The following is a 12,500-nucleotide window of genomic DNA, read 5'->3' as shown; positions in this document are numbered from 1 at the left end:
CCTGACCGCTCTTTCAGGTCCCGCGCAAATATTGGCCCACAGGCCCCGTCTGCCCCCTTGTCTTTGAGGGTGGCCCTTTTCTTTTGATTTTGAGTAAATGTGTTATTGGCGCCATCTGTAAAGTAAAACTGTGTCAGTGTTGCCGTGTGTACGCGTCGTCGGTTGTAGATCTGCATTGTTGTGTTTCTTTTGTTGCAATTGCTTTATGTGCATTCTGTTTAATTGTATATGTGTGCTCTCCATGTGCCGCGGAATAAATGTGCATCATGTTGAACTGTTTTCCCGTTTCGTTTCGTCTTTTCTTCAATTGAATCTCCATCTTGCTTCACGTAAAGGGTTGGTAGTGGGCTTAATATGCCCGATAATTAATCGGAACCGTCGAGGCCGACGATAACACCACTCGGTTATCCCGATAGTACGGAACGGGTCTCTTCAGTGGCCCGAGTCCGGAGTCGACCTGCGGCGAGGTGCGATCGCCCGGTCTACCCACCGCGTGGGTACTTAGGTAGGTCGAATTTGGCGAACAACCCTATCCCACGCGGGGGGCCGATTGGCACGATCGTGGTGAGGCTGAAAGGCCCACCCGTGACTAGCTCCCGGCGTTAGTCCGAGAGGGTCACGACAGAATTGTCCGTCCGGTGGGCGACGTGTCGCGATTCGAGTTACGTGGCCGTTCGCACGCCGGCGGGCGCGAATTCGCAACAATATATATATATATATATATATATATATATATATATATATATATATATATATATATATATATATATATATATATATATATATATTTACTAGCATATACCCGTGCTCCGCACGGAGTTGAATGGGTGGCAAAAGGTGGATGAGGCATAATAGTTAATGTTATGGGAAGCTGGGGAGGGTGTCATTAGGGATGTAATGGATTATGGTTACCTGTCCTTAGTTTTCTAAAGGACCTCTCTGTAGATGACATTTTGGGTGAGTGTCTTGTTGCTGAATAGTCCTTGTGAGGAATTATTGTCCACTTTGATAGATATATAGGAGTAACCTCTTGCACGTGAAAATGCAACATATAGTTGGCCATGGGAGAACACAGGAGCTGGGAGGTATATTCCGAGTTTGTCAAATGTTTGGCCCTGGGATTTGTTTATAGTCATCGAGTATGCTAGTCTGACTGGAAATTGCATCCTCTGCAGTGTGACTGGAAGGTTTGCGTCTGATGGGGCAAGTTTAACATGATATAGGCCTAGCCCTAGACTGAACAGGAGCAGTGGAGGGTGACCGAGAATCAGAATGCAAATTTCAATGAATGGCACTTTTTGGCGCACATCCGACGATCGAACATCACTTGGACGCTTTAATTTGAACACCACACACGCAAGACACAACACAGGTAAGGATGGCGGTTGTTATTAAACAATTAATGTAATGAACGGCAGTTGTTTGGGTGCATCCGACAATCGAACACCTCTTTAATTTGAACAGTTAACACGCACACATTCAAGGTACAGAATCTATTGTGAGACACCGCGCTTTCGAAGAACAAAGAAAAGAAGAGAATCCGGGCAATGAAGGGTTGACCTCATACCCGTTTCCTGGTTCCCCCTACCTTCAGATTATAGCCTTTGATGTTATCTGGACGTAGGCCTATTGCAACTTATTTTTTGGGTGTTTTTAACATGTACGTTGGATTTCAGACACAAATTGACAGTCTAAAAATTGACAGACCCGTTCAGTCTGGGAAAGAGCCAATCGGGTACGTCATGTTGGCAGAGCTCTGGCGCTCATCGTTCCCCTCCTTCCACGCTGATTTTTAAAACATGACAACCATTGCTGATGTTCTGAGCTATACTATTTATTATCAGTTGTGTTTATGTTCAGTGTTTGATGCAATGAGTACTCTCTTACTCGAGTTCATATTTTTTGGATAGATGGCAGCACTTACCGGACAGCAGTTCAGCAATGGCGACCGAACGGGCATAAATGCGGCCGTAGATGAGTTGAAAATCTTGTTGAAGCTGCGTTGTCATCCAATTCCAGCTTAGAAATTCAGTGCATCGTCTTCGTCACATTAAGAAACCCCAGTATATGGGAAATGAGCACATTCCTGCCAGCGGTTTCGGAGGAGAAACGTCAAAATACGCGCAGACGTTAACAGAAATAATATTTTTTTTAAATAAATTTTTACTTTAAATTCAATGTTTCTTGTTACATTTTTTTTGTGTCAAATTCACCTTCTGAGGTCGTCAGCATGTGCAGAAGAGGGTTTTACATTGCAGACGCTGTTTTCGAGGAGTGGCATTACGCCTCTCGGCGGTGACAGTCTGTCGACGACAGACGTAATGATGTCATGACGTCATTATGCCTCTCAGCGGTGACGTCACACGTCGCCATGCAAACGAATGTAAAAATTGGAAAATCGCCCAAAATTCCCAAATCTCTCCGTCTGGCACGATCTCACATAGCCCATGTTGTTCATTAGACCACAGAGCACCCGCATGCCGAAGGTGGCGACAATCTGTCCGGCAGTTTTGGAGGAGATACGTCAAGTTACACGCAGACGTTAACAGAAATAATACATATATATATATATATATATATATATATATATATATATATATATATATATATATATATATATATATATATGTAGATGTATATACGTACATGTATATGTATGTGTATATATGTATATGTGTTCCCGAAATGGTACACGATAGCGCAAAAATTTTAGGCCACCTTAGCCACCACTCGCCTGCGGCGTGCAGTATCAAGTTTCGTTGAAATCTGGCAACGAAAAAAATTATTAAAAAATTAATTCCCGATTCAGTGAAGTAGGCTTCGGGAGCATTTGATCAATGCAAACAATCTCAGCGGTATAGTTCGCTGGAGCTATCTTATTTTTTTTCTTGAAATGATGTTTTTCATCAACCACTGTCACAACGGGAACCCAACGGGTTCACGGGTCGTCTGGTATATATATATATTTTTTTTTTTATATATATATATATATCTATGTATATATTTCAATTATTTTGTATCTCCTTCCAAGCCTCGACCATCACTCTCTCTTCAATCCCTCACAAACTCGCTTTGCAGTTGCGTTTCAAAACGGCACATGGCGGGTTAGTGAAATGTTTTTTTTTTTTTTTTTTTTTTACAACTCAACTTGTCTTTGTTACCGTTCGACCAATTAGCTCTCATGCTGCAGAAAGGAAAACGAAAGCCATTATGTTGGTTTGTCTGAAACGTTGATGAGCAGTTCGTTTTCGTATAGGCCTCAAAACTAGTCGAGCTAGGCCGCGACAGGGACGGCGGTAATCGCCGATGTATGTAAATGAAAAGCTTATCAATGTGCTTGTTCGGAATGAGGACTAAACTGTAAAGGTATGTTATTGTAGTTTCGTGACCAGGTAGACATTCCCGCGTTTTGGAAACCCGGTCACGTGTGCTTGCGGATGATTTATTTGTTTTCCCCAACTCGTGTGATTCAAAATGTGAAGCGCATTCTTCCGAAGTGATCATAGATAACTGAATGGTTTCTGATTCTTGGTAAGTGAAGTATCAAATGACTGCTTTATACTGTTAGGAAGACTCTCAAACTACTGTACGTGCTTCGAGGTATGTTTATGTACCCAATCGCACCAGGGACGTGCTATGCCCCCATAACTTGCCAAAAATAAATTCCTAAGCCGTCTCCAGTACTCAATTACTCAGTTCCCTATCCATTCTTCTTTTCAATATTTCCAAAACTGAATCTTCACTGAATAAAATGTTTCTCTTCGTTTAATAGCTTATCACAACATTAAAAGAACGCTTCCAAAATATCTTAAAATTACTTTCCCTGCTTATTACTTCATCATGAACAACCTCTTCATTCATTCTTCTTCATCAAAATCTCTTCCTTTTTGCAAGCTATATTTCCCCAAACCTCTTCACTCCTAACCCCCCCCCCCCAAAAAAAACTATAGGACCATGTGTCCTGTAGCTCACCTGGGTTTTTGTCACTCAAACCCTCACCCCCCCCCCCCCGTATTAATTTTGTTTTGTTCAGATTGCTAAGTGTTTGTTGATTCACATTTTACTCATCTTTACAAGTACTGTTTGGAGTTTGATAATAATGGCAATATGTGCGAGGGTTAATTGCAGTGAATTTTTCCCATTTTGTAGTTGGCCCTTTCAAACAGATCAGTTTCTTGTTGCAGGCTGCTTTCAACCCCGACCTGAAGTACAAACCATGTCTGATACCAATCCCTTTTGGGAGCAGGTGGGAATAAGCTTTGTACAACACTATTATCATCAGTTCGACAACGACCGTTCACTGCTTGGCGCCCTGTACGTAAGTACGACATGGGATCCCAACACTGAGAAGAGCATTTTTGGCATGTACTAAACTTGTCTGCTACATCATGTCCTTTATAATGCTATTTTGTATAAACAAACGCAGTAATTTGTCCCTTAAAATGAGTACTGCACCCCCCCTCCTCCTCCCAACCCCCACCTGAATGCACTCGCACTCGAATACAGCATACATGAATTTTATTTTTTTATCAATGAATACAGCACACATGAAATATCAATGAGCTAAGCAATGAATGCTGTCTACTGCGAAATGTTTGGGAGCTGTTGATCCACAGGTGGGCAGCAGCTTCAGCCAATTAGAGGGCAGCATTCAATTGATTGGATAGGTATATAGGAAATCTTAAAACTAATTTTACAGTTATGTACATAAATAACTAGACTCGTTGTGATGAGCAGATACTTTCTGGAGATCATTTTTATTTTTACCTCCGCCACCAAAGGTGAAGAAGGTTATGTTTTCACCCCTCTGTTTGTTTGTTCCTTGCATCATCAAAGATTTTTCAAGTATATTGGTCAGTTGATTTTGTTATTCTGTCTGTTTATCACCAAGAGGTCACAATTTTAAGCCAATCTAAATGAAACTTCACCACATGGTAGAGTTTGTCATGAGGAAGAAGCCTATTATTTTTGAGGTCAAAAGGTCAACATAGGCCAAAGGTCAACAGCTTAGGTGGTATTTCTAAAATCCTCAATGTTCATCCATTTGACTTGAAATTTGAAGAGGATTTGCATTTCAGGTCACTGAATTCAACTAGCCAATTGTTTTTGAAGTCAACATAGACCAAAAGATCAATATAGGTCCAAGGTCAACAACTAAGGTGGTATTTCTAAAATCCTTAATTTTCATCTGATTGACTTGAAATTGCAAGAGGAGTTGCATATTTGGTCATTGAATTCAAACACCAATTATTTTTTTTATGTCAAATTTGTTTAATGGATTATACAAGTATTGTGCTCTGCACATCGTCTTATTGTTTGTCTGTGTGCAGGATATCTCAAAAAAGTTGCGGACATATCTGGATGAAATTTGGTGGGCAGGTTGGGTGTGTGACAAGGATGAACCGATTAGATTTTGGTGAAGATCCGAATCCGGATCTGACTACTAGAATTTTTAAGTGATTCTTCACCGTTGAGAGATATTATTGAGAGACTTCACCATTGAGAGAAATTGAGAGAGGGCTAAACTAATATATAGCACGATATCTCAAAAGGTTTTGGACGGATTTGGATGAAACTTGGTGGACAGGTTGTATGTGTGACCATGACGGATTGATTCGATTTTGGTTAAGATCCAAATCCGGATCTGGATATGGGAATTATTTAATTTTTAAAGTGATTCTGCCCAATATGTTCTCGTGGATCAGGCATTACATGGTGCAGGTATGCGCTGTACCGAGTGCCCTTCTATTTTATACATGCAACATTGAGGTGGAAGTAATGGAAGAATGGGTGTATCCTGGAGGAGCTGGAGAAGGTGGGATGGCTGAGAGCAGGTTCTTCAAAATGTGTTTGAAAGATGAGCAATATACCACAAATAATTAGGTAATCAAAGAAAAATCCTTCACTCTCTTCCATGTGAAAGCTGAGGATCTGAGACTGAAACACCCAAGGAATACCGGCCTGGCACAAATATGGTGCTTTGTATAATGCGGTACTCATCTCAGTTAATTCGGCAGATGTGAACATGTGGAAGAGGTTGCATTGCATTTGATTGAGTAAATTAGGAAAGAAAACATTCTTTGTTATCTCTGGACTTGTGGTAGGATATCCAAATTTCTCATATCATGGCTGCTAAAAAGAATTCAACTTTTTTTTTTTTTGAACAATAGAGCACAGGTGGTAGAGATATGTTGCTTTCCATTGTGGATATGTTTATTGTTCTCTCGCAGCTCGACTCTTCATGCTTATCCTGGGAAGGTGAACAGTGTCGAGGAAAAGTTGCCATCGTTGAAAAACTGCTGGTGAGTTTTGGATGAATGCTGATGGACAATAGCTTGTTGAACTTGATCAGATGGTGAGCTCGTTTTTCTTTCTGCTCAGAAACTACCATTTCGAAAGATTGCTCACAGCATCACCGCGCAAGATCACCAGCCCACCCCCGATGGCTGCATTTTGAGTGTGGTTGTTGGTCAATTGAAGGTAATGTTTCAACATGGGGAATTGGGTGGGTCTGAGTGTACTCTGTTGCGGTTAAGAGTGAATTTTTATAAGATAGGCTCAAAATGGTAACATTTGAACATTGATGTCTTCAGATATTTTTCAAATTTTTATCCTAGGTTGTGTGTGGTCTAAAACTCAGCCAAATTTTTGATGTGATTGACCCATTCCCCACCGTTTGGGCCACACCAAAAGTTTGGAGATTTTGACACCCTTGAAATTTTTTTCCATTTTCAAAGTGAATTATTTTAAACGTAAAATACGTGTGTGTGGCACAGTACGTGCCCGTAAAAAAAAAAAAAAAAAAAAAAAAAAAAAAAATATATATATATATATATATATATATATATATATATATATATATATATATATATATATATATATATATAAATAAATATTCAAACCGCGAGAAAGAAACGACAACTACACTGGCCGTTTCTTCGCTCTCGCGTGCCTGTACGTGCGTTGCCCGGAAGTTCTCATATCACAGTTATGATTATTCGCAATTTAGTTTTAATGGCCAATTATTCATTTCGCGCCAACTTATTTTGCCTTTTCGCAATGTCATCGCAAGGAAAAACAAAAAGAGAAGAGAAGAGAGGAACAAAAAAAAAATTTTACTTCCTGGTTGAGAGCACACCAGCTCACTCTGATGTTACCGAAATGTATGCACCATCTAATATGAAAACGATCATAACTTGGGGCATTGTGTTTATCTATAAATGCGTATAAGAAATCGAGAAATTATTAGAATACACGAAGTCATCACTCTCCAGAAGCCCACACGTTGTAACTTGTCATGGGGAACACGGCTGAGCTTCCCTTCCCCCATCGGCCACGCCCACACAACAACGTGTCTTGTCATTGGTTTGGTAAATAAATGGCCATAACTTGGGAATCACTTGGCCGATTAATATCAAACCTTGAAAAGGCACATCCTCAGGTCTCCAGCAATATACCTGGCAAGTTTCAATCGGATCGGACCAGTGGTTGTCAAGAAACAGCGGTCACACACACACACACACACACACACACACACACACACACACACACACACACACACACACACACACACACACACACACACACACACACACACACACACACACACACACACACACACACACACACACACACACACACACACACACACACACACACACACACACACACACACACACACACACACACCTGGAATTATTGATAGATAATCATCAGTTGCCCAAGGAAATTCCTTTACCAACTTATTGTATGGTTTTATTTGGGTACTAAAATATTTTTAACAAAAATCTTTGGAATCTGAATGGTTGTGGATAGTGGTGCCATTTATAATCCCTTTCGGCAAACATTCACTTCAGACTTTCTCTGGCCATATTTTTAATAACCATCAAGGTCCCCATGGATTTTATTAGTGCATAAGATAGTACAAGTACTGTACTATCCGAGGAAAGTAAAACATTCATGGGACCTTGGTGGTTATGGCAGTACAGGGGTCTCAAGACCACTTCGGGCTATACGAAGCCCTTTTTCGAGCCACGCCCACTCCCATCCTAGTATTTTGAAACTAATATTATCAAATGAAAGTTCCATATCTACACTAACAAAACCAATCGTAAAATCCATGGGACCTTTTCAAAACAAAGAACAAAACAGGTCCAAAGTTGCCTTGTTTGACAGATCATGTACATACATATCGATGTACATATAATCTACAGGTATATATACATGACATGTACATGGTCTGCCTCTGTCACCAATTTCCATCACTTCCTACAGAAGTCCACTATATTTCATTGCTGATTCAAGAGTGAAGTACTTTCACTAAATGTCTTATCTGTTTTTGGGCCATCCATCCTAAAAATCTGTTCGTTTCCTTTAAAATCCTCTACTGTTTTGAATGTGGCCGAGATGGGTAGAAAAATGTTTTCTCGATGTGAATCTTTTATTTTCCTGAAAAGTTTGAAGAAAATCCTTCTACCATTCGTTTCAACTTTTGTTCCTGTCCAGGAGCTAGGCATTTGGTAGCAAAGTCCTTAAAATGTTCAACACATTTCTTGTACTTTTTTACAATTCTTTTTTGATGTTGTGGTGTCAAACTTTCTAGTGGCTGATTTGTTTGGTACGTTGCAGGAGACAAGTTCTTTCCCAGCATAGATATGATGTCATTTAGCGAATGATTACTTTCATAATGATAACTGCTATCAGATGCATAGGCATCAGACTCAGAGTCCCAACATTTCAACAAAGCAAGAGGGAGGTCTTCATCTGAATCAAAATCACTATCTTGGCTGTCTGAAATTCTAGGTGTGCTCACATGTGGGCCGACATGGCCTTGTCTTGTACCAGATGTGCTCGAGGTAGTTGAGTTGATATTCTGCTCGGCTGCCATGGTTGCAGTGGCTGTCTCAGCTTTGCCGCACTTCGTACAAATAAGGAATCCAAGTGGAATCGCTAGTTTTGAACCAAAGTTCCTATCCACAACTTCTCAAGCCTGACTGTCTTTTTCTCATCAGAATGTTTGGGATGCATGCATATTTTGGACGGTCTCCAGTTGATTCCCAGTCTGTATCTATGTTTCGGACATATTTCTGCCCCTTCTGGTACCTCTGTTAAAATAGATCTGTTCAACACAAGTTGAGATTCAGATAATGTGATGGGAATTTTCAGATCTGCTGCATGGTTTGCAACATCATTATTCAGTGATGCTATACTGGTCAGCGAGTGAGCTCTTCGTGGCAGAAATGGGCCGCAAATACCACGATTTCCGTTGTAGAAAATGCACGATCTATATGTCATGGCTGAGTGATGTCCCCTGAAACAAAAAGATGCATTTACTGTCGAGCAAAAGTATGTGTTTGGAGAAGTAGACCTAAACTTTTATTGGTGCATGAATACAAGGATTTTTTTTCTATAACATTTTATTTAGCCTATGTTTTTTTTTCAGAATGGACTGAACATGAACAGCAGGAAGCAATGTTCAAATCACCCCATTTTTCTACTGGCTTTCATTCAACAAACCAAAATAGAAATAAATCAACTAAACATGAACTCGACTCAGCCATGCTATCCCTGACGCCATGGCATTGGTATGACCTACATTCATAATGCTAATGATAGAACTATGCTGATTTCACATAGGAATAGACAGTAAACACATAGTATCTTGGATTGAATTGATGCTGGATTTCAAAACTGCTAATCCCAGATAACCTTTGACCTATTTATAAGCAGACAAATGTGGGAAATTGTAACTTACCAGGTATGATGTACAAGGATTGGGGGGGATATAAATTCAGCTTTCTTTTTAACCTCCGCCATCGAAGATGGACGGAGGTTACTGTTTTCACCCCTGTCTGTTTGTTTGTGAACAGTATTACGGAAAAACTCCTTGACAGATTTTGACGAAACTTGGTGGGGGGATTAGGTATGGTCCAAGGATCATGCCATTAGATTTTGGACTTGCTCCAAAGTCCAATATGGCTGCTATGGTGGCCATTTTGAAAAAATATTTGAATTTTTGTTTTTGCATTTCTACATGTTTTAAGTGATTTCCAACCCAAAAAAAAATTGTTGGAGAAAAAAAACAAAATTTTGCAACTTTTTCAAAAAATTTTCGATTTTATTTGAAAAATATTTGATTTTTTTTTTTTTGCATTTCTGCATGTTTTAAGTGATTTCCAACCCCCCTCCACCCCCCCAAAAGAAATTGTTAGAGAAAAAAAACCTAGAAATTTTGCACCTTTTTTTTTCAAAAAAATTTCCATTTTTTTTTTTGGCATTTCGACATGCGCGTCGATCTAGTTTAGTTTATTCATTCGTGGTTCAGTAGAGTCTGATCCGTTTTGACCTACAATGAATAGGATATCAGGTTCACGTAAGTGACCCAGCAGTATTGGCGGCGGAGGTTTTGCACTCCACCGAGTGCTCCCCCTCTAGTTTTACATGTTCTTTCATCTTGCCAAGACAAAAAAGGAAATTACAAATGGCATGATGGGAAAAAAAAGTCATGTAAGGCGACAAATACAAATGAAAGAAATCACCTTGCATCTCATAATTACGTGGTTTCAAGATAAAGAATGTATACAAAAGACAAAATTTGCTCAAAACAGCATTTATATCATAATACATACATATTTTACAGTTTCAAATAGAATCAGCAATGGAATATAGTGTACTTCTGTAGCAAGTGATGGAAATTGGTGATAGAGGCAGACCATGCACATGTCTTGTACATATACCTACCTGTACATTATATGTACATCACTATGTACATTATCTGTCAAACAAGGCAACTTTGGACCTGTTTTATTCTTTGTTTTTAAAAGGTCCCATGGATTTTACGATTGGTTTTGTTAGTGTAGATATGGAACTTTCATTTGATAATATTAGTTTCAAAATACTAGGATGGATATGGGAGTGGGTGTGGCTCGAAAATGGGCTTCGTATAGCCCGAAGTGGTCTTGAGACCCCTGTACTGCCATAACCACCAAGGTTCCATGAATGTTTTACTTTCAGAGGATAGTACAGTACTTGTACTATCTTATGCATTAATAAAATCTATGGTACCTTGATGGTTATTAAAAATATGGCCAGAGAAAGTCTGAAGTGAATGTTTGCCGAAAGGGATTATAGGTGGCGCCACTCTCCATAACCATCCAGATCCTATAGATTTTTGTACAAAATATTTTAGTACCCAAACCATATAATAAGTTTGTAAAGGAATTTCCTTGTGCAACTGATGGTTATTCTAAATAATTCACTTTGAAAATGGAATTAAATTTCAAGGGTGTCAAAATATCCAAACTTTGGGTGTGGCCCAAACGGCAGGGAATGGGTCAATCACATCAAAAATTTGGCTTTCTGAGTTTCAGACCATACACAACCTCGGATAAAAATTTGAAAAATATCTGAAGACATCAATGTTCATGGGTGGGCCTATCTTATAAAAATTCACTCTTAAAGGGAATCCCATTTTAACTGTAGAAATATCATAGGCATACAATTCGTGCCATTTTGAATACATAGATTCTGAAGACCGTTCAAAATGTCAAAAATTTGACATTGTGAATTTATTTAATACCAGCAAAGGTACTCCGGGTCCCTCCTCCCACTCAGAGTCGCTGCATAGAGAGTTGCGACATGATGTGTCTGGAAAATTCTGGTCACGTGGTCTGGGTATGCCATTTTGTTTCCATTCTCGGTGAATCGGTCGGTTCCATTCTGTGAGAAAATATTGTATATGACATGATTGCATGGTGTTTAGCTGACAAAATATGATTAAAAGCATCAACATGGGAGGGAGAAAGACCTTTTTCTTGATGGCCAAATAAAATTTAAATGTAGCTTTCATTGTTCTTTTTTTCTCCTTATTATTTATTTTCTTCACTCGTATCTCATGTTCACTGTCTGTCTTTTTACTTACCTCACCGAAGGTAAAGGAGGTTATGTTTTCACCCCTTTCTGTCTGTTTGCTTGTTTGTCTGTTTGTTTGTGTGCAGGATGTCTCAAAAAGTTGTGGACGAATTCGGAGGAAACTTGGTGGACATGTTGGCTGTGTGACAAGGAATAATTGATTTGATTTTGGTGAAGATCCGGATCCGGATCCGATAATTTTTAAAGTGATTCTTCACCATTGAGAGATCGGGCTAGACTGATATATAACACAATATCTCAAAAAGTTGTGGACGGATTTGGACGAAACTTAGTGCACACGTTGAGTGTGCTTCAAGGACGAATTGATTCGATTTTGGTGAAGATCTGAATCTGGATACGAGAATTATTTAATTTCCAAAGTGACTTCACCATTAAGAGGTCGGGCCAAAAACGAGATATCTCACGATATTTGAAAATGTATTGGGCCTGAGCTGTTATGTTCTCGTGGGTCAGGCATTGCGTGGCAGAGGTATGTGCTCTACCGAGTGCCCTTCTGGTTCTATCTGTATTTCCATCACTTTTTGACTTTCATCTCTTCACCTTTTTATCCAATTGCATTTCTCTGTCCA

General features: G+C 39.5%; 1 protein-coding gene across 8 annotated transcripts in view; it reads left to right on the top strand.

Moving 5' to 3' along the window:
- The window catches only part of NUTF2 (nuclear transport factor 2), a 50,436-nt gene that overhangs the window by 20,100 nt on the left and 17,836 nt on the right, over nt 1-12,500 (top strand). For 3 of the 8 annotated variants that reach the window (XM_085891215.1, XM_085891210.1, XM_085891216.1), the window contains exons 1-4: nt 2,959-3,104; nt 4,185-4,318; nt 6,231-6,302; nt 6,382-6,480. In XM_085891215.1, coding sequence (XP_085747341.1) covers nt 3,098-3,104; nt 4,185-4,318; nt 6,231-6,302; nt 6,382-6,480 — 312 coding nt within the window. In that variant the 5' untranslated portion in view covers nt 2,959-3,097. Of the gene's footprint in view, nt 1-2,958; nt 3,532-4,184; nt 4,319-6,230; nt 6,303-6,381; nt 6,481-9,442; nt 9,585-12,500 lie in introns of those variants that run through there. The other 5 variants (XM_085891211.1, XM_085891217.1, XM_085891214.1 and 2 more) reach the window with 4 other exon arrangements.

Source organism: Eptatretus burgeri, chromosome 8 (genome assembly GCF_056783735.1).
Source record: "Eptatretus burgeri isolate ZD-2024b chromosome 8, Ebu_testis_v1, whole genome shotgun sequence".
NCBI lineage: Eukaryota > Metazoa > Chordata > Myxini > Myxiniformes > Myxinidae > Eptatretus > Eptatretus burgeri.
This window is presented reverse-complemented; position numbering and strand designations above follow the sequence as displayed.